This window comes from Gossypium hirsutum, chromosome A12, assembly GCF_007990345.1.
Source record: "Gossypium hirsutum isolate 1008001.06 chromosome A12, Gossypium_hirsutum_v2.1, whole genome shotgun sequence".
NCBI lineage: Eukaryota > Viridiplantae > Streptophyta > Magnoliopsida > Malvales > Malvaceae > Gossypium > Gossypium hirsutum.
The window spans coordinates 99880190-99898526 of NC_053435.1; the positions used below are offsets into that span (position 1 = coordinate 99880190).

Here is an 18337-nt window from a genome sequence, read left to right on the forward strand (position 1 = left end):
CTGGGTGGAGGTATTACTTCAAATTTTCCAATTGGTTATATTTTCTATTTTATGAATTTTTTTATAGTGAATATTCACTTTTACCTTCAGAATTCTAAAACATGATTAAATTAAAATTTTCAATAAATTATATATATATATCATATTTATTTTTTTAGATACAACGCTTAAAATTATCTATAGTCGCTTCTCAACTCTTAAATAGGAGGATGATAAGCTTCAGTACATTCAACCCCACGACCTCTTGTACTGGTAATAATGCCGATACCAATCGAGTTAAGACTCAATCAACTATTATCCAATTTGTTAAACATTAAAAATTAGTAGGAGTAAGATATTATTATTATTATTTATGAATAAATTAAAATGAAATTGAGGAGTTAGGTTGAAGTGAAAAATGGGCGTTTGCATAGCTGTTTTATTTAAAAGCATACTCTTAATGCCAAATTGCACATAAAATAAGGTCTCTCTTTGTTTTCCCTTAAAAATTTTAAAATAATATAATTTTTGTCTATTTTGTAGGGTATACATCAAAGGCATCTATATAAAGAGCATAATTTCTATCGTATTGAATTAATTGTTTATTTGTTCCTTCTTTAATCAGAAACAAATAAATAAATCAACGAAATATCAAAGCCACCATGCAATAAACTTACTACTAAATGGGTTTAATTCTAATTCCTAAATTATTTATATTTTTTGGATTTTTTTTTTTTTTTTTTGCAAATGATGTTCCAATGTAACGTTGGACAAAAAAAAATAGTAAATGTATTGTATTGAACAAAACTCACTCGAATCTTAAGTAATGAAATGGTTTTCAGAATTCCAGGTTTCATGGACGAAGAAGGTGATTGCTTCGCTTGCTAAGGAAGTGAGTTCTAAAAGGTTGACTCCAAACCTGGTCATACCAGCCTCAAGATTCCTTTCCCACCAAAAAATTAATACCTGGAAATGGTCACTATCTATCAACAATTTAAAATTCCTTAGCTGACGTTTCCTCTATAATTGAATTCATTTCATGGTTTGCTGTCATATCAGAATTCAAACTCCTGTTTAATCCATTGTACTGTTGATTTAAGGTAAAAAACTTGAACCCTGTCCTAAGCTCCCAAGTCCCAACTATTTCACACCACCTGTTAGGATCAAAGAATAAAATGAAAGAGTACCGTAGCGGTTTTTAACCCTTTAAGAGTTTCCTGTTATCAAGCATTGCTTTTGTCACTGTCATCACAAATTTCTTATTAACCTTAAGGTTTAGACTCTCAAATGGAGCAAGAAATGTTCTAGTTTGACTCGGTATTCTTTTCAAAGTTCCATCCTTCCCCCCCCCCCCCGCCCCTCATATTCCCATTGTTCCCTATCTTCCTTCATTTGATTGGTTCGTTTCTTGAAAATTTCCCAGCTTTGTTCTTCAATACCAGTTTTTGGTTTTTCAAAGACAAATCACTGAATACTGTTAAGAGTGGAGAAAAGACAACTTTCCATGGGGTGTAAGAACAAAAATCAGGTGTTTTCACATGGAGAATCTAAGGTAAAGCTATTATTATCCTCCAAAGTTTTCTAAAACGAAAGCTTGAATCCAAAGATTCTCATTCAAAGTATTTTGACAAACAAAAATTAGGGAATAATGGAAAGTGAAATCAAAGAATCCCCTTTTGTATCCATGCCAAAATCACCTATACAAAGTAGCAGACCAAGCAGCATGGTTGTTAAGGTAAACTGTATGTACTATGTTCATCATCCATTTATATTTTAGTCTTTGTTACCAAGTATCTGCAATTCTTTTCACTATTTAACTAAGTTTTGATTGTTGCATATGATGAAAAACAGAAAGCACATACCGTGATTCCGGCGCATATTGTAGCCGAGGCAATATCGACACTTCATGGTCTTGATCTCAGATGGTCGGGACCGATCACACCGACCGAAAGGGACTATGTTGAGCAATATGTGCTGGCAAAATATCCACAGTATGCAGGTCAAGTTGAGCTAGAAAATATAGACCTTTCTAGTCTATGCATCAATGAAGTGTCCTCGGAGGCTGCAATTGATGATAAAAAGAAATCACCAAGAGGTAATTCAAGAGAATCCTCCTCACCTTTCTTCGGAAGCAATCATCCGGACCTGGACAGGATTCAATTGGAGCCATCAAGATTGCTCGATATCCTCACGAAGAAATCGTCTTTCCCAGGAAGTTTCATTTCGATCCCGGAAATCCAAGCTCGAAACAAAGTTCTGAAACACTGCGGATTGCCGGACGATGACTACCTGGTTCTCTTCACACCAAACTACAAGGATGCAATGATGTTAGTAGGAGAAAGCTACCCTTTTTTTAAAGGTAACTTCTATATGAGCATCATTGGTGAAGAACTTGATTATGTAAGGGAATTTGCGAGTTACAAGGAATCAAAAGTGATATTGGCACCCGAATCATGGTTGGATTTGAGAATCAAAGGGTCACAACTTAGTCAGTATTTCAGGAAAAAATGTAAGCATAGTCCAAAGGGATTGTTCTCGTATCCAGCTGATGTTAATGGGATGCGTTACTCTATGCATTGGATTTCGGAAGCTCATAGGAATTCATGGCATGTTCTGCTCGATGCAACTGGTTTAGTTGTCGGACAAGATCGGTTGAACCTCGCGCTTCATCGGCCTGATTTCGTGCTTTGTAGTCTGGAGAATACGCATGCTCAACCAGCAAGGATAACTTGCCTGTTGGTGAGGAAGAAATCGTTTGATACTACAACATCTTCATCTCAGATGAGTGAGTGAAACTTGGGATTAGCTGATATGAATACGTTATTTCATATGTTTGAGTTATTTTAATATTTATTGCTACATACATTTTGGATGTTGGAACAAATAAAACGAGTTTTGAACAGGAAGAAACTGTCAAATGAATGCTTCCCATACATGAAATTCAATCAGAATTGCAGCAACTTCTGCTGGTTCATTTTCATTCTCAATAATTAGCTTTTCTTGTGCAACGTAAATGAGACAGCTATGCTCTCAAGCAAAAGAAATTAAATTTTATTCCATTATTGTTAAGTTGAATTCAATCCATGAAGAGAGTCAACTTCAGATATTTGCTTGAATCATTGTCAAGCTATCAAGAGAACCCAACTCCGAATATCCTAATATTGAGCTTAATCTATTACCATTACAAAATTTCAGCTTGAACTGAAAATCAAATCAGAAGTCCGAAACAGCAAACTCAATTTCTGTATTAGACAAAACAACACAAATGAATAAATTAAGCAATCCAATTTTTATCTAATGTTAAACTTGATTAGGCAGTTTCTAATAGAGCTTCGAGCCTCGAACTTGAAGCGAATATGGAAGGGTTCAAATTAAAAGTGAATCTTAAGCTTTGACTGGATTATACTTTGAAAAGAAGCGATTAATGCCAATACAAAATGAAAAATTACGTCGAGAGTTTGACCCTGGAATGGCTGCAATACAAGAAATTTCATCATGGGTTTTCACATTCACTCGAGTCTTCGGCTAAATATGTCAAAAGCCAACTTCAAATTTACAAAATCTTTCATTTTCCCCATTTTGGAAATTAAAGAAAAACCTTAATTACCTTGAGTTTTCGGTAAAATATCAAAAAGGTATTCATCTTACTATGGTTTCTTAAAAGAAATCATGTGAATGACAGCAAATGAGTGCAGTATAGTTAAAGGTTAATAAGAATTGCACAAAAAAAAAAGAAGACGACAAAAGTCGATGCAAAAATTAACCATAATCTATTACAAAGTGCTCAAAGAAATTCCAAGAGAGTTTAGTTTAGATTCAAGACTATTTGGTTCAACTAATAAAATGTAAAATGAAAAGGAAAGAGGGACAGCAGTTGGCCCCCAACTGCTGCATTCTAACATTCATTTTCTATGAGAATCTGCAACTACGCCAACTGGTCATATCCCCCACCAATTTCTACGAGCCTGCAATTCCTATACCAAAAGCAAAAATAAGTGAAGATTTCGACACGAATGTCTAACTAGAAAAAGAACCAAGTAGCAAAACACAGCATATGTAATATAATTACTTACAGATGTTGTGTTACTACTTCTTGTTTTGTAAGAGGAAACGTAGCAAAAGTGTGTTTGACATAGATGGTACCAGAAACCAAAACATAAAGATTTAAAATTGATCACCGCTTATAAACAAGTATTGAAACACAGCACATATACTATAAATTCAAACTGATGTTGTGACACTACTTTTTGTTTTACAAGAGGACGTACAACATTAAGAAAGGTTACATGTGTGTGTGTGTGTGTGTGTGTGCGTGTAAAGAAAAAGAAAACCAAAGACAGATGGTACCCGAACACAGAGATTTAGATTGAACCTCATGAATGTCTAAGAACTAAAATACGCCAAGCATTAGACCACAGCTGATATACTACTATTCTTTTGTAAGAAGAAGTACTATAATAAGAAAGGTATTAGGCGTCCATGTAAAGAAAACATATCAATGACATGGATAGTATTTATGTTTAGTCACTCAAGAAACAAGCTATGCTAAGCCACAAAAACATCTACGCCTCATTAAGTTAAAAGCCTAAAACATTAGAAGTAAACTATGATATCACAAGGGCCGAAAATGATAAATAACAATCACAGCTCCAACTATGTTAAATTGGGCAAAAGTAACGAAAAACACCAACTAGATCTCAGAAGGATTGTCCCTATATAAATTACTTTATTCTACCAAAAGAGATACTTTTTTTTTATCCATAGAAACTAGAAAGGACTCACTAATACAGATCAAATACGTACTATGCTAGTTTTGCAAATGTGTGTGTGTGTGTGTGTGTGTGAACAGATCAACAAAGATAAATAAAGTAATAAAAAGATTGATGAAATTAGAATTTAGAAATAGTATTAATCCTCAAGTCCAACCAAGAGTCAGGTCAAATGGTAGTTTATCAAAGATGGAATGAAGTTGCTAGTTTTGCAAGCACATGGAACAAAACACATGGTATTTGAACAGACCCATCAATGGTCTAGTCGGGAATGAATAAGCCTATTACATATTTTAAAATTATAAAGGTGTTGATAACGTATCACTTAAATCTAATGGGTTAGGCTTTAAAAAACCAATAAATTGTTTGGAAAAGGCTATTGCTTCGAAATTTGATCAACTTTTGCAGATTGACTAAATTCCCTTTTCCATAAACACAATAAAATCCTAAAATTGAGATTCATCCAAAAGTAAAGAAATGAAATCCATTTTTTGGAATTGAAACTTGCATGCATAATACGCAAGGACGAGCAGATAAAGTAAATTACCTAAGCGGAGCCAACGATGATGTTGTTAATAGGAATAAAGATGAGCTTGACGAAGAATCCGACGAATCCCATCACTACGAAACCGATCGCTGTACGGAAAGCCACCTTCGTGAACTCTGCATACGAAACAATAAACATTCAAAAAAAGAAAACCCAAAAATTCCAACAGATCCAAGTGTAAAACAAAAGGAGGCAAAGCCGAGACGGGAAGAAGAAATGGGGGGAATACCTTTACGATCAGGCTTGTGGCAACGCTTGACGAGGCGGACGCTGTCCTTGGCGAAGTCTCTCAAAGGATCTACCACGTTGTCAAGGGCGTCCATCTCTCTCTCCCACACAACCAAAATCGTATGTTAAGATGTTAGAGAGAGATTTCGAAGATTTCGAATATGAGACAAAGACGATTTGAGAGGAGGGCTAGTGTAAATGCAAAGTTTATAAAACGTCGTGGGAGAGTAGACTTTTTTAGTCAAATTTGGAAGCCATTTTCGGCAGTACGTACGTGTACCTATGGGCCGCCACTTTCGGCGGGCTTAGACAACCTTTCCTTATTTTTGGACTGGAATTGGGCCTAGATTTTAGGCCCATTACATTGTTCACATTTTCAATATCTTTACCTTTTAGTGCGTTTAATTTGGGTTAAATAGCGATTTGCCCATTAAACTATACTACATTTCTCAAATGGTACTTGTGATTTTCTTTTTCTCAATTTAATACGTATGAAATCATTTTGCCCTCACCCTAAGCTGTTACGATAAGTGACGTAACATTATAAAGTAATGTGTGATTCACGTATGGCATTATATTTATAGAAATAATTCCTTTTAATTTCCACGTTTTTTAGTTTCACCAGAATTAATTCAAATTGTTAGGTTTCTTTTTTCCTTTTCTTTTTTAAGTGTGTTTTTGGGTTTCTTTACCGTTTCCTTTCAAATAAATTTAAGATCAATTTTTAATCTTATACCATGCCAAAGTTGTAGATTTGGTTATTGTTATTCAAATTGATTATTTTTAATATTTATATTTTTTTCAATTTTAAAAATATAATCTGACAATAATTAAATCTATTAATTAAAATAATATTACTTTTTCATTAGTATTATGCATACACAAAAATATTATATATGTAATAATATATTTATCATATAAGATTATGAAAATAATATATACATACAATGTTGTTTGAACCAAATCGAACTACGAACCAACCAAAGAATCACCGATTAAATTAAAAACCGATATGAATCGATTAAATTGACTAAAACCAATTTAACTGATTCTTTTTTTTTAATAATTTTTTTCAAACTAGTTGGATTGGTCTAATTTAACAACTATAGGTTAGGTGATGAGTGGCATTTCAAATTTTAAAAAAAATAGAAATTAAAAATAAGGGAAAAAAAAACACCACATATTTCAGCTATCTGATTTTATTATTATTTTTAAATAACACATTTAATATGGGCATACTAAGGTAATCCTCTAAAATATACTGAAATATTTTCAAAAATTGAATATGCTCATGTTCCACATGGCTACATCCAACACTTCTCAAATTTGGGTAACATAAATGCCTATTATCTGACGGGAAACTAGTAGAAAGTAATCATGATAATGAAATTTATATAGACATAAATGAATCTCAATCCTTACAATGAAAAAAATATGAAGAGAAAAAGAAAGTTCTTCAACTATATTACTGTCAAGTATAGGTATGCTATCAGAGGTATGTTCAAGTTTTTTCATACTTTTCCATGCATTTGAAGGATGGGCATGTCGGATATGGATGTCGAAAATAAGTACTTTGACAAGAACGAAATATCAGAGCAACCAAGAGTCATTCACCAAATGTAATGGACTTGAAATTTTAGGGTGTTCATTCATAAGAAAATATATAAGATACAGAGAATCCTTTAGAACACAACAAAAGGGGATAATTAAACCCAAAAACTGCACAACATTAGGAAGATCTTTTGATTAGGCAAAGTCATAGCAGCAAAAGCTATTTGTTTTGCTGCACATCAAATGAGTTAAGTGTCTTTGAGATGTTTCTAAATAAATCACATTTAAAAGGTAGTCTTCCACAAACAATGGCAGACAGGTCCATATTCATAAATCATAAGCAACCAAAATTCCTAGTGGATTACCCCAGTGCATCACGCCATTTGCCATGCCATCGAGCAACCATATCGGACCAATGAATTGCTTAGCTGCAGAAAACAACAAAATTATGCAAGAGTTTAGATGACGGCTGGTACGTGACAATGGTAAATGAACGGCTTGGAAAGCAAAAGAGAAAGAATAATTTGATAAACCAATCCTCTTTCTTTTAATAGACAACACGGCAATTGACGCTTGAATGGAAATATAACGGCAGAGAAATGCACTTCCAAAAACCTGGATTTGCCATTTTTAGATACACAACAAGAAAACATCCTTCCAAAGTGGCTTAAACACTAGCAAAATCCTCACTTAACAGTATTCGAGATCAATGATAATAAATACTAAATCGGGTCAACCAGAACTCGGAAAACTCATGTCCAAGGCCTGGCCGTTGAATGGGTCTACATAAAGGTGTAAAATGCACTAACTTGAAGATAAAGATCCAAGAAAAGCACCATGCAGACAAAGAGATTTTAACACAGATGAAACGAGAATGCTTTTACGTAATCAAAAGGTAATAAACAAAACAGGCATTCTTAACATGCAAAAATGATAATTAAAAAACAATTCAATAATTAAAAGAAATGTCAGACAGCACGGCATAAAATGCAAGTGCAAAGAATGAAAAAGGGATAAAAACAAACATGCCAAAGAGATTAACTATACATATCCCGATCACTAAGACTATCAGGACAAGCAACAATACGACAAACACAAGCATAGTTAGTTGATGAACCCACCAAAAACCAACCAACATTCATGAATGACTAATACATGTGCCCCATTCCCACCCAACCCCACACATTCTTCGCTTTTCTTGCTTATATACCCTTTCTGTTGACCAACAAGTTCAAGACGGTGTGTATCCATTTTTGTTCTTGTCATAACGATATTTGATGTTGTCTATAATTTGTCAAGAAATGCCCACGGCTACTTGTTCTAAATGAACTCTCCTTTTTCTATTGTCAAGCTTTCTTAAGTCTTAACCAAATAGTTTAGCGATGCGACCAACATAGCTTCTCATTCTAAGCAGGTTCTGCTTGTTCTTTTCAAGCTTTCCTATATGGCAACCATCTCCAGAGCTACTGAATAAAAACCAATTATGTTTCATTGTACAAAACTACCTAAAGCATCTACAGAAACGAAGCCTGCTCAAATTACTTGTAAGCATATCATCACTACCATCACTGCCTAGCATCATTTCAATTGTTGTAAAGCTAAGTTCGTCTCAATATCGATGACAAAAGATTGTAATTTGACCTGTAAGCAACTTCAACCCACCAAATAGGATCTTCATACTATAACCATCAAGCAGAAACACCGATGTCAATAACCAGTTCTTGGCAAGCGAAACATAACAACTGATCAAGAAATATAAAAAAATGCAGACCAGACATCGAGACGTATACTCAACTACAATGATCATACTAGACATATGGAAGCAACTCCATCTTGAACCAAAGTTCAAAGCATTGGAGATATTTAGTTATCATAAGTTGAGAACCCTATAAAAGAGGCAAGAATCTCAGACAAGTTGTAGCAAATGTTCCTTATTCTACAAACTGATAAAGAGTTCAAGAAAAAAACCTAAACTTTGAATGGAATAAAAACAATAGTTGTCTACATACCCTTGACCGTCAAGATTCCCCTGACCGCCGCTACCTCCACTGGCATACGACCCACCGTCAGCCCCCGCCGTCTGCCAAACACTCTGCCAAGCCTGAGAAGGAGGCTGAGCATAAATACCACCGGTTGGATCGACGGCGGGCCTTCCAATCATCATCCCGCCAGGTCCAGCAGGAGCGCCAGCAGGCTGACCCATGGGAGGATAAAAATATGGCACCCCACTGGCAGTGGTACCCACCATCCCACCCAGACCAGCCTCATCCTTGATCTCGTCCCTGGGCACAATATCCACCAAGAAATCGAAAATGTCGTTCCTAGTAATAGCCGCCGCGATGTCGTTTTTCTGAAGCGTCCGTCGCTTGTTCTCCTCGGCGTGAAGCCAGGAACGGATGGTAAGCTCCAGAATGAAAAGCTCACAGGCTTTGGCGAAGAGAATAGGGGCTTCAGCGGAGATCATACGGACATCTTCGTCGGCTTTCATGATCTTCTTGATGCGAGCAAGAGGGAGCTGATGGTTCTTGAAGTCGTTGACTTGCTCAATTTCTTGGCGCTGGTAAGACCAGAACATTTGGAGCTGTTGCTGCTGCTGCTGGAGGAGGTGATGAAAAGGAGCAGGCGGAGTGGCGGCGATGGCGGCGGAGGAGGAAGGAGGAGGAGGCGTAATAGAAGTAGTGGGAGGCTGAGGAGGGTAAGAGGAGGACTGGGCTTGCTTGTTGCCGTCCATTGGATGAAGAATCAACGGCAGATGGATCAGCTTGATCAAAGGGATAGGGTGGTAGATGGCGATGCTGGTAGTGGTGGTATTTTTAAGGATCAGCTAGATTAAACTACAGCCATTTGCAGGTGATTGAGTTTTTTTTTAATTTAAATTCTTTTATGTGCTTAATATTAAGAGTAAGAATTTTATTAATATTTATATATTAATTTTAAATAAATAAATTTTAATTATTAAATAGTAATTCAGATTAAAAAAAAGAAAGAGAATAACTGAATAAGTTCTTTGATTTAATTGCTTTTATTTTATTTTCTTGGTTATTTATTTTAAATGATAAGTTTATATTAAACAAATATATATATGAAAGTAGAGAAATTTTTTTTGGTGGTTATTGATAAAAATGGTAATTTTTAAAAACACAGTCAACTAATAAATTGATTAATTGGATTAGCAGTAAACTAATACCACCGGGCTCAATTCGAAAATGTATAATAATATCGATATCATGCGATTGCTCCTCATTTATTGTAATAATATTTCGTTATAATAATTAAGTTTTTGAGAAAATTAATTTTTATATTTTATTTTAACTTTTCATGATAGCTTTTGACTTATAATAGCAATAGTCATACTCGTAAAATTTTTTTTTATTAAATTAGTTATCTATAATAATATAATGTCTAAAATTTTAAGTAAAATTATAGTTATTTTATATAAGGAAACATAATAATTATAATTTATTAAAGTAAAATTATATTAATTAAAATAATATTTTAATAAAATATTTGAATTTTACCTGAAAAAGAATCTATTGATCATATTTTAATAAATAAAAATAATCATCAATGAATAGAATTAAAGATATTGATTCAATAAACTATTAAATTCTATAATTAAATATTCTACTATCAATTTAAAATTATTTTTTTTTTCTTCACAAAACTGGCATTCATTAAAAGAAGGGATTGGTCTTAAAAAACTGGCAAAATAAACCGACAAAAGCAAATGAAAGGACAACCGAGACAGGAACAGCCACACAAAACAGGAAAAGCAAAAGTACATAGAACGCTAAAACTAAAAAAGAAAAACACAACAATCCCTAAAAGAAACCTACAAACTACCAGCCAAACCTTTCCTTTCTCCTTCGAAAAACCATTATAGCCAACTGAAAAGGAAAGCCAGCTTTGAAGAACGAACATCGGAGATTCAAAGAACCTTTTCCAAAACTTCAAAGCCCATAGAACTCCTCATCGCTGACGACTCCAATCCAACCAGTCATCTACCACCAAGATTTTGACAGAACCTAGAGCCTTTTCAACCCAAAAGCAAGGTGAAAACTGTCTTCTCCCTTCCAACACCAAAGCATGAGCCGCCCAATTAGCATTTCTTGGATCAAAATGGTAATTCACCTCCTCTAGATAGCCCTTAAGTATCCGAATATTCTGAGAAATAGGTCTGAGAATGGATCTATCTTCCTTGACTGTTGAAAGCTTCTTGATAATTGTTAGGGAATCCCTCTCTAGTAAAACCCTCCTGAACCCTATATTAATTGCAAAGAGGAGAGCACGTTCACAGGCCCTAGCTTCCGCAACAAATGCATCTGTAACTTCGGCATAAGAGTAAATACAAGCACCCATAATTAAACCCTCTTCATTACAGGCTAGAAAAGCCACAGTAGTGCGATTAGAATCGCCTTGAAAAGAGGCGTCAGAATTAAGTTTAATTAACCCCTGGGTTGGGGGGTCACCACAACTCATCCACAGAAGGTTTTAGATTAACTACTGGAACTTTACACAAGCTTAACTCATAGGCATAACACTGAACAAACCCCAACAGATCCTGCTGGGAAAATTTCAAACCTTCATGAACCACTTTATTACGTTTAAACCAAAAGACTTAAAAAGAAATAGTTAACAACTTTCTTGTATCTTTATCAGCTGTTATAAAAGTGCTCACTAACTGATTTTTACCATTCGAGATAATCCTGTTGCAATCGGTCAAAAGATTCAGAGACTGCCACAGTTGTCGTAGTGCTCCACAACACCACAATAAATGGTCAATATCTTCTGGCATCTCTTTGCACAGAGGACAACATTGTCTACTTACAATCTTCGTTTGTTTAAGTTACTGTAATGAGGCACGTAGCTTTGTAATAGTCGCCACATGAATTTTAAGTTTGGAAGGAGTTTGTAAATCCCAGAGCGACTTGTAGAATTGTTTGTAAATGTCTGTAGTAGTCGAATTATGACCAGTATATTGTCTGTCTGCTGTAAGTAAGGCTCGGTATCCACTCTACACTGATTACTCCCCAGTGACATCATGTCACCAAACCAGCATGTCTCGCACTCGTGAATATGCAAGAGGAATTTTGAAAATACAAGCAGCCTGCTTATGGTCAACAATCCAACAAATGACTTCCTTATTCCAGGTACCCGAACTAACATCAATTAATTGATTCACTGTAGTCCATTGAGTACTCATACTCTAAACTGAAACCCTGTTGAAAGCTGGACTGCAATGCAACATGGAGCCGGAAGCATGCTACTATCAAGACCAGCAGCTATCGAGCTCAGCTCATTTTGCTTGGTGTGCACGAATGGTTTTCAGACCAAATGAAGCAACAGATATTGCTGCTTTGTTTTGATGTAACTTAGTTCAGTTTAATTGTAACTAGTTTTAATAGTTAGTTGGATTAAGTTTGTGATTGGATTGATGATGTAAAAGCTGATATGTCAGCTTATTTTGTATTTGACTTAAGCTTGTATTAGTGTAGTTTAAGTGGGAGTAGTTATGTCATTAGGTATCTGTCAAATGAACCAAAATTTGTAGTTCTTTTATATATTCAAATCTTGAATGAAAAATGTAATGTTCAGTTACAACTTTGCTGAGTATTCATTTTTGATCAATTTTTTGCTTTGCTTTGCTCTTTCTTTGCTTCGATTTTTCTTGCTTCAGTCCTGCAAACACAGTGTTGTAACTTTGTTTGATGTTTGCTGCTGCCATTGTTCCAACAAATGGTATCAGAGCCATTATCAGATGAGGCAGCATGCTGATGAGCGAGCCAAGAAGCATAAGGCTATGGCCTGCTTGCAAAATGGAGTCTCTGATGTGATATTTACTCGCATCATGGCCTGTGACTCACCAAAGCAGGCTTGGGAGAAGCTGAAGGAGGAGTTCATGGGGACTGATAAGACAAGGCAACAGCAAGTGATCAACCTCAGGAGAGACTTTGAAAATTTGAGGATGAAGGAGTCTGAGACCATCAAGCAGTACTCAGACAGGATAATGGCCATTGTCAACAGCATTAGGCTCCTGGGAGTGGACTTCACAGAGAGCAGAGTTGTTGAAAAGGTTATTACAACTCTCCCTGAGAAATTTGAGTCTAAAATCTCTTCACTTGAGGACTCGAGGGACTTATCAGCCATTTCATTGTCTGAGCTGATAAACTCCCTGTATGCACTTGAGCAAAGGAGGGCAAATAGGCAGGAGGAGAATCCTGAAGCTGCTTTCCAGGCTAAAGCCAGTGAAGGCTCGAGTGTGACTGCAAAAGGCAAGAAGCCTTGGCACAATAGAAGGGTCAAGTCAGGAAGAGATGAAGCAAAAAGAGTGTTCCCACCATGTGTTCATTGTAAGAAGACAACACATTCAGAAAAGTATTGCTGGTTTAGGCCAGATATTCAGTGTAGAAAATGCAAGCAGTTTGGCCATGTGGAGAAGGTGTGCAAGGGCAAACCAAGGGAGGCTGCTCTGCAACAAGCTAGACCTGCTGAGGACATTCAAGCTCAGGAGGAGCAAGTGTTCACAGCAACTTGTTTTGTTGGCACAACCAAGGCCAGCAATGATTGGCTACTAGACAGTGGCTGCTCACACCATATGGCAGCAGATGAGAAGCTGTTCAAAGGCCTAGACAGAAGCTTCCACTTGAGGATTAGAATTGGAGATGGTAGGCTGATTGAGGCTAAAGGCAAGGGCAGTGTGTTGATTAGCACTGGTTCAGGTAACAAGTTGATCTCAGATGTGTTTTTTGTACCTGATTTAGACCAGAATTTGCTTAGTGTAGGCCAATTAGTTGAAAAGGGCTATACATTGGTTTTTAAGGATGGTTGCTGTATTGTTCAAGACATGAATGGTCTGGAGTTAGTCACAGTCTCTATGAGTGATAGGTGCTTCATGCTGGATGTCAGCCAAATAGAAAGAAAGGCATACACCAGCCTTGTTGAAAGCACTGACTTGTGGCATAGGAGACTAGGCCATGCAAATTTTAGATCCATCGATCTGTTACATAGGCTGAATCTGGTTGATGACATTTCAAAAATTGAAGTTAGTGGGAATGTTTGTGAGGTTTGTCAGCTTGGTAAGCAGGCTAGACTGCCTTTTCCTGCTGACAGTGCTTGGAGAGCTCAAAACAAGCTCGAATTGGTGCACTCTGATGTTTGTGGACCTATGAGAACACCTTCAATCAGTGAGAACAGGTACTTTGCCCTGTTTATAGATGATTTAACAAGGTTGTGCTGGGTCTACTTCTTGAAGCAAAAGTCAGAAGTGTTTGAAGCCTTCTGCAAATTCAAGGCTTATGCTGAAAATCAGTCAGGCTGCAAAATTAGAGCCTTGAGGACTGATAATAGCTCTGAATATGTGTCTGAGAAATTTCAGAAGCTTTGTGATAGTGCTGGGATTCACCATCAGCTCACAACAGTCTATACTCCTCAACAGAATGGCGTCTGTGAGAGAAAGAATAGGACTGTACTGAACATGGCCAGGTGCCTCTTGTTTCAAGGGAAGCTTCCAAGTCAGTTTTGGGCTGAGGCAGTCAACACCTCAGTGTATCTGCTCAACAGACTGCCAACTAGAGCAGTCAAGGATAAGACTCCTTTTGAGGCTTGGCATGGAGTCAAACCTGTGGTAACACACTTAAAAGTGTTTGGCTGTGTATGTTATGCACTTATTCCAGTAGAGAAAAGGACCAAGCTTGAGAGCAGAGCAACTCCAGGAATATTTGTTGGCTACAGCAGCAACAAGAAGGGCTATAGAGTGTATGATCCTACAGCAAAGAAGGTTTTAGTCAGCAGGGATGTAAAGTTTGATGAGGAAAAGGTGTGGAATTGGAATGGTGTTGAGGCTGACTTGTCTGAATTGGACTAGTTAGACTTGGTTGCTGAACCTGCAGAAGAAGGACTAAGTAATGATGCTGTCGATGATATACCAGTGAGGGGCACCAGAACTTTGGCTGATGTCTATCAGAGGTGCAATGTTGCTGTGATTGAGCCCTCAGACTTTGAGGAGGCTGCTAAGAACAGAAGCTGGATGAAAGCTATGGAAGCTGAGTTGGAAATGATCAACAAAAATCAGACTTGGGAGTTGGTGAGCAGACCAGAACAAAAGAGGGTCGTAGGAGTTAAATGGGTGTACCGGGCCAAGTAAAATGCTGATGGTTCACTGAACAAGCACAAGGCCAGGCTTGTGGTGAAGGGCTACAGTCAGCAGTATGGTGTTGACTACCTAGAAACTTTTGCTCCAGTGGCAAGACTGGATACAATTAAGCTGCTGTTTGCTTTAGCAGCTCAGAAGCAATGGAGAGTTCATCAATTGGATGTCAAATCAGCATTCCTGAATGGTTTTCTCAAGGAGGAGATTTTCATCGAGCAACCTGAAGGTTTTGAAGTTGCTGGACATGAAGACAAAGTGTATAAGTTGAGAAAGGCCCTCTATGGCCTGAAACAGGCACCAAGGGCCTGGTATGACAGAGTTGATGCTTACCTGACCAAACTTGGATTTGTAAAGAGCCTTAGTGAGCCTACTTTATATGTTAAAAGGTCAGAACATGAAACCTTGCTGATTGTTTCCTTGTATGTGGATGATTTGCTTGTGACAGGGAGCAAAATTGAGCTCATTGATCAGTTCAAGGTCCAAATGCAGCAAGTGTTTGAGATGACAGATTTGGGGATCATGACTTACTTCCTTAGCATGGAAGTACACCAGTCTGATAGAGGTATCTTCATTAGCCAACATTCATTTGCTTTGAAGATCCTAGACAAATTTTGCATGCATAACTGTAAAGCAGTCAGCACACCTGTGGCTCAAAGAGAAAAGCTGACTAGCAGTGGTGATCAGCAGAGGGTTGATGAGAGGCACTATCGAAGCGTAGTTGGTTGTCTGTTGTATCTAACAGCAACCAGGCCAGACATCATGTTTGGTGTCAGCCTGTTATCGAGATTTATGCATTGCTGCAATGAGGCACATTTGAAGGCAGCAAAGAGGGTCCTTAGATACATCAAGGGCACTGCTAGTTTTGGTGTAATGTTTGAAAGTCGGAACCAACTGAAACTAGAAGGCTACTCTGATAGTGACTGGGCAGGATCTCTCGATGACATGAAGAGTACCTCTGGATACTTCTTCACACTTGGATCGGGCATGTTTTGCTGGAGTTCAAAGAAGCAACAAACTGTTGCTCAGTCCACAGCTGAAGCAGAGTACATTGCTGCAGCAGGAGCAGTCAATCAGGCCATTTGGCTAAGGAAGCTGCTTCATGATCTTAATGAAACTCAAGGTGAAGCAACTGAAATTTGGGTGGATAATCAGTCTGTAGTTGCAATAGCCAAGAACCCTGTGTTCCATGGTAAGACTAAGCATTTTAAAATCAAACTGCATTTTGTTAGAGAGGCTGAACAAGCAAAGGAAGTCAGCCTTGTGCATTGCAGCTCAGGAGCACAATTGGCTGACATAATGACCAAGCCCTTAGGGGCTGCTCGATTTGAATCTTTGAGAAGTGCAATTGGAGTGTGTTGCATACAGTCCAAGGAGGAGTGTTGAAAGCTGGACTGCAATGCAACATGGAGCCGGAAGCATGCTACTATCAAGGCCAGCAGCTATCGAGCTCAGCTCATTTTGCTTGGTGTGCACGAATGGTTTTCAGACCAAATGAAGCAACAGATATTGCTGCTTTGTTTTGATGTAACTTAGTTCAGTTTAATTGTAACTAGTTTTAATAGTTAGTTGGATTAAGTTTGTGATTGGATTGATGATGTAAAAGCTGATATGTCAGCTTATTTTGTATTTGACTTAAGCTTGTATTAGTTTAGTTTAAGTGGGAGTAGTTATGTCATTAGGTATCTGTCAAATGAACCAAAATTTGTAGTTCTTTTATATATTCAAATCTTGAATGAAAAATGTAATGTTCAGTTACAACTTTGCTGAGTATTCATTTTTGATCAATTTTTTGCTTTGCTTTGCTCTTTCTTTGCTTCGATTTTTCTTGCTTCAGTCCTGCAAACACAGTGTTGTAACTTTGTTTGATGTTTGCTGCTGCCATTGTTCCAACAAACCCTACTACTACTAGGGCCAGGCAACCAAGGATCATTCCAAATATTAACAGCCTCGCCACTACCAATACACCGAAGTAAACCATCGAAAATCAACTCTCAAGCACTACATATGCTTCTCCAGGTAAAAGAGGGGTAAGAGCTAACTCTGGTTGACAAAATATCTGAACAAGGATAATAACGGGCTTTAAAAACCTTCGCTAATAGGCAATTAGGCTGAGATAGTAGACGCCAAACCTGCTTAGCTAACAAAGCTTTATTGAACAAAAACAGATCCTTAAAACCCAACCCACCTTCAGATTTAGAAATGCATAGCTTGCTCCAAGTACTCTAGTGAATACCTCTAGTTGATTTACTATTAGACCACCAAAATTTGTTCAAAATACCTTCAAGCTTTTGACATAGAGTTTTTGGTAAAGCAAAACATTGCATCACATAGACTGGAAACACTTCCTTACCTCCTATCAAGAGGTATTGGAGACTCCAACTCTCAATCCTCTGCCTAAACCGATCCACGAAACTTGCAACAGCCCATCTCTTTTTTCTCCCAACCATCATTGGCAGACCCAAATATTTTTTCGGATTTGTAGCCACCTTAACTTCCAAAATGCTGGTCACCGCATCCCTCTCAGCACAACCCACACTCGCTCCAAAATAAATAAGCGACTTATCAAAATTTACTTGTTGCCCCCAAACCATTTCATATTCCTTAATGATATTATGTACAACATGAGCCCCATCCATCTAGCATCAGACCTTTATGTTTGGCTTCGTTCAGTAATAAGGAAATACCTTTAGCATAAATTAAAAAAAAAGTAAAGACTTAGTGGATCACATTGCCTCAACCCCCTTGATGGAGAAAAATAGTCGATAATACCCTCATTAATTTCCACTGTATAAGTAACCGAGCAGACACACCGCATGATGAGAACAACCCAATCAGAATGGAAACTCAGTCTCAGCATCATACTAGCCAAAAAATCACATTCAAATCGATCATACTCTTTACTCATATCGAGTTTAAGCGCAAAATTGCCCTATTTGCTTCTCTTCCTCATTTTAAATGAGTGTAAAACCTCATAAGCATTTAAAATGTTATCCGAAATGTGCCTCCCTAGAATAAAAGAACCTTGAGCTTCCTCAATACAATATCCTAGCTTAAAACTCATTCTGTTCACTAAAACTTTCAAAATGATCTTATATATCACATTACACAAGCTTA

The 18337-nt window shown here is 37.1% G+C and overlaps 3 protein-coding genes across 5 annotated transcripts; 1 reads left to right on the plus strand and 2 right to left on the minus strand.

Annotated features, from left to right (window-relative positions):
* The first annotated feature begins 1097 nt into the window (after positions 1 to 1097).
* On the plus strand, positions 1098 to 2881 carry LOC107944319 (uncharacterized). Its single transcript, XM_016878145.2, has 3 exons — positions 1098 to 1531; positions 1622 to 1714; positions 1831 to 2881. Exons 1-3 carry the CDS (start codon positions 1484 to 1486, stop codon positions 2770 to 2772), a joined length of 1083 nt encoding a protein of 360 aa, XP_016733634.1. The 5' UTR covers positions 1098 to 1483; the 3' UTR covers positions 2773 to 2881.
* Positions 2882 to 3730: 849 nt separating this feature from the next.
* LOC107944320 (protein transport protein Sec61 subunit gamma-1) lies at positions 3731 to 5739 on the minus strand. Of its 3 annotated transcripts, XM_041083288.1 has the most exons (4): positions 5525 to 5739; positions 5296 to 5411; positions 4053 to 4068; positions 3731 to 3953 (listed from the first exon to the last, which is right to left on the minus strand). In XM_041083288.1, the coding sequence occupies exons 1-2, from the start codon at positions 5616 to 5618 to the stop codon at positions 5296 to 5298; spliced, it is 210 nt and encodes a 69-aa protein (XP_040939222.1). In that variant the 5' UTR covers positions 5619 to 5739; the 3' UTR covers positions 3731 to 3953; positions 4053 to 4068. The 3 variants fall into 3 exon arrangements, with proteins under 3 accessions (XP_040939222.1, XP_016733636.1, XP_016733635.1); XM_016878147.2 differs by lacking the exon at positions 4053 to 4068 and having other exon boundaries at positions 3731 to 3944; XM_016878146.2 differs by lacking the exon at positions 4053 to 4068.
* Positions 5740 to 7146: 1407 nt separating this feature from the next.
* On the minus strand, positions 7147 to 10113 carry LOC107944317 (nuclear transcription factor Y subunit C-1). Its single transcript, XM_016878144.2, has 2 exons — positions 9084 to 10113; positions 7147 to 7502 (listed from the first exon to the last, which is right to left on the minus strand). Exons 1-2 carry the CDS (start codon positions 9803 to 9805, stop codon positions 7499 to 7501), a joined length of 726 nt encoding a protein of 241 aa, XP_016733633.2. The 5' UTR covers positions 9806 to 10113; the 3' UTR covers positions 7147 to 7498.
* Between the last annotated feature and the right edge of the window lie 8224 nt (positions 10114 to 18337).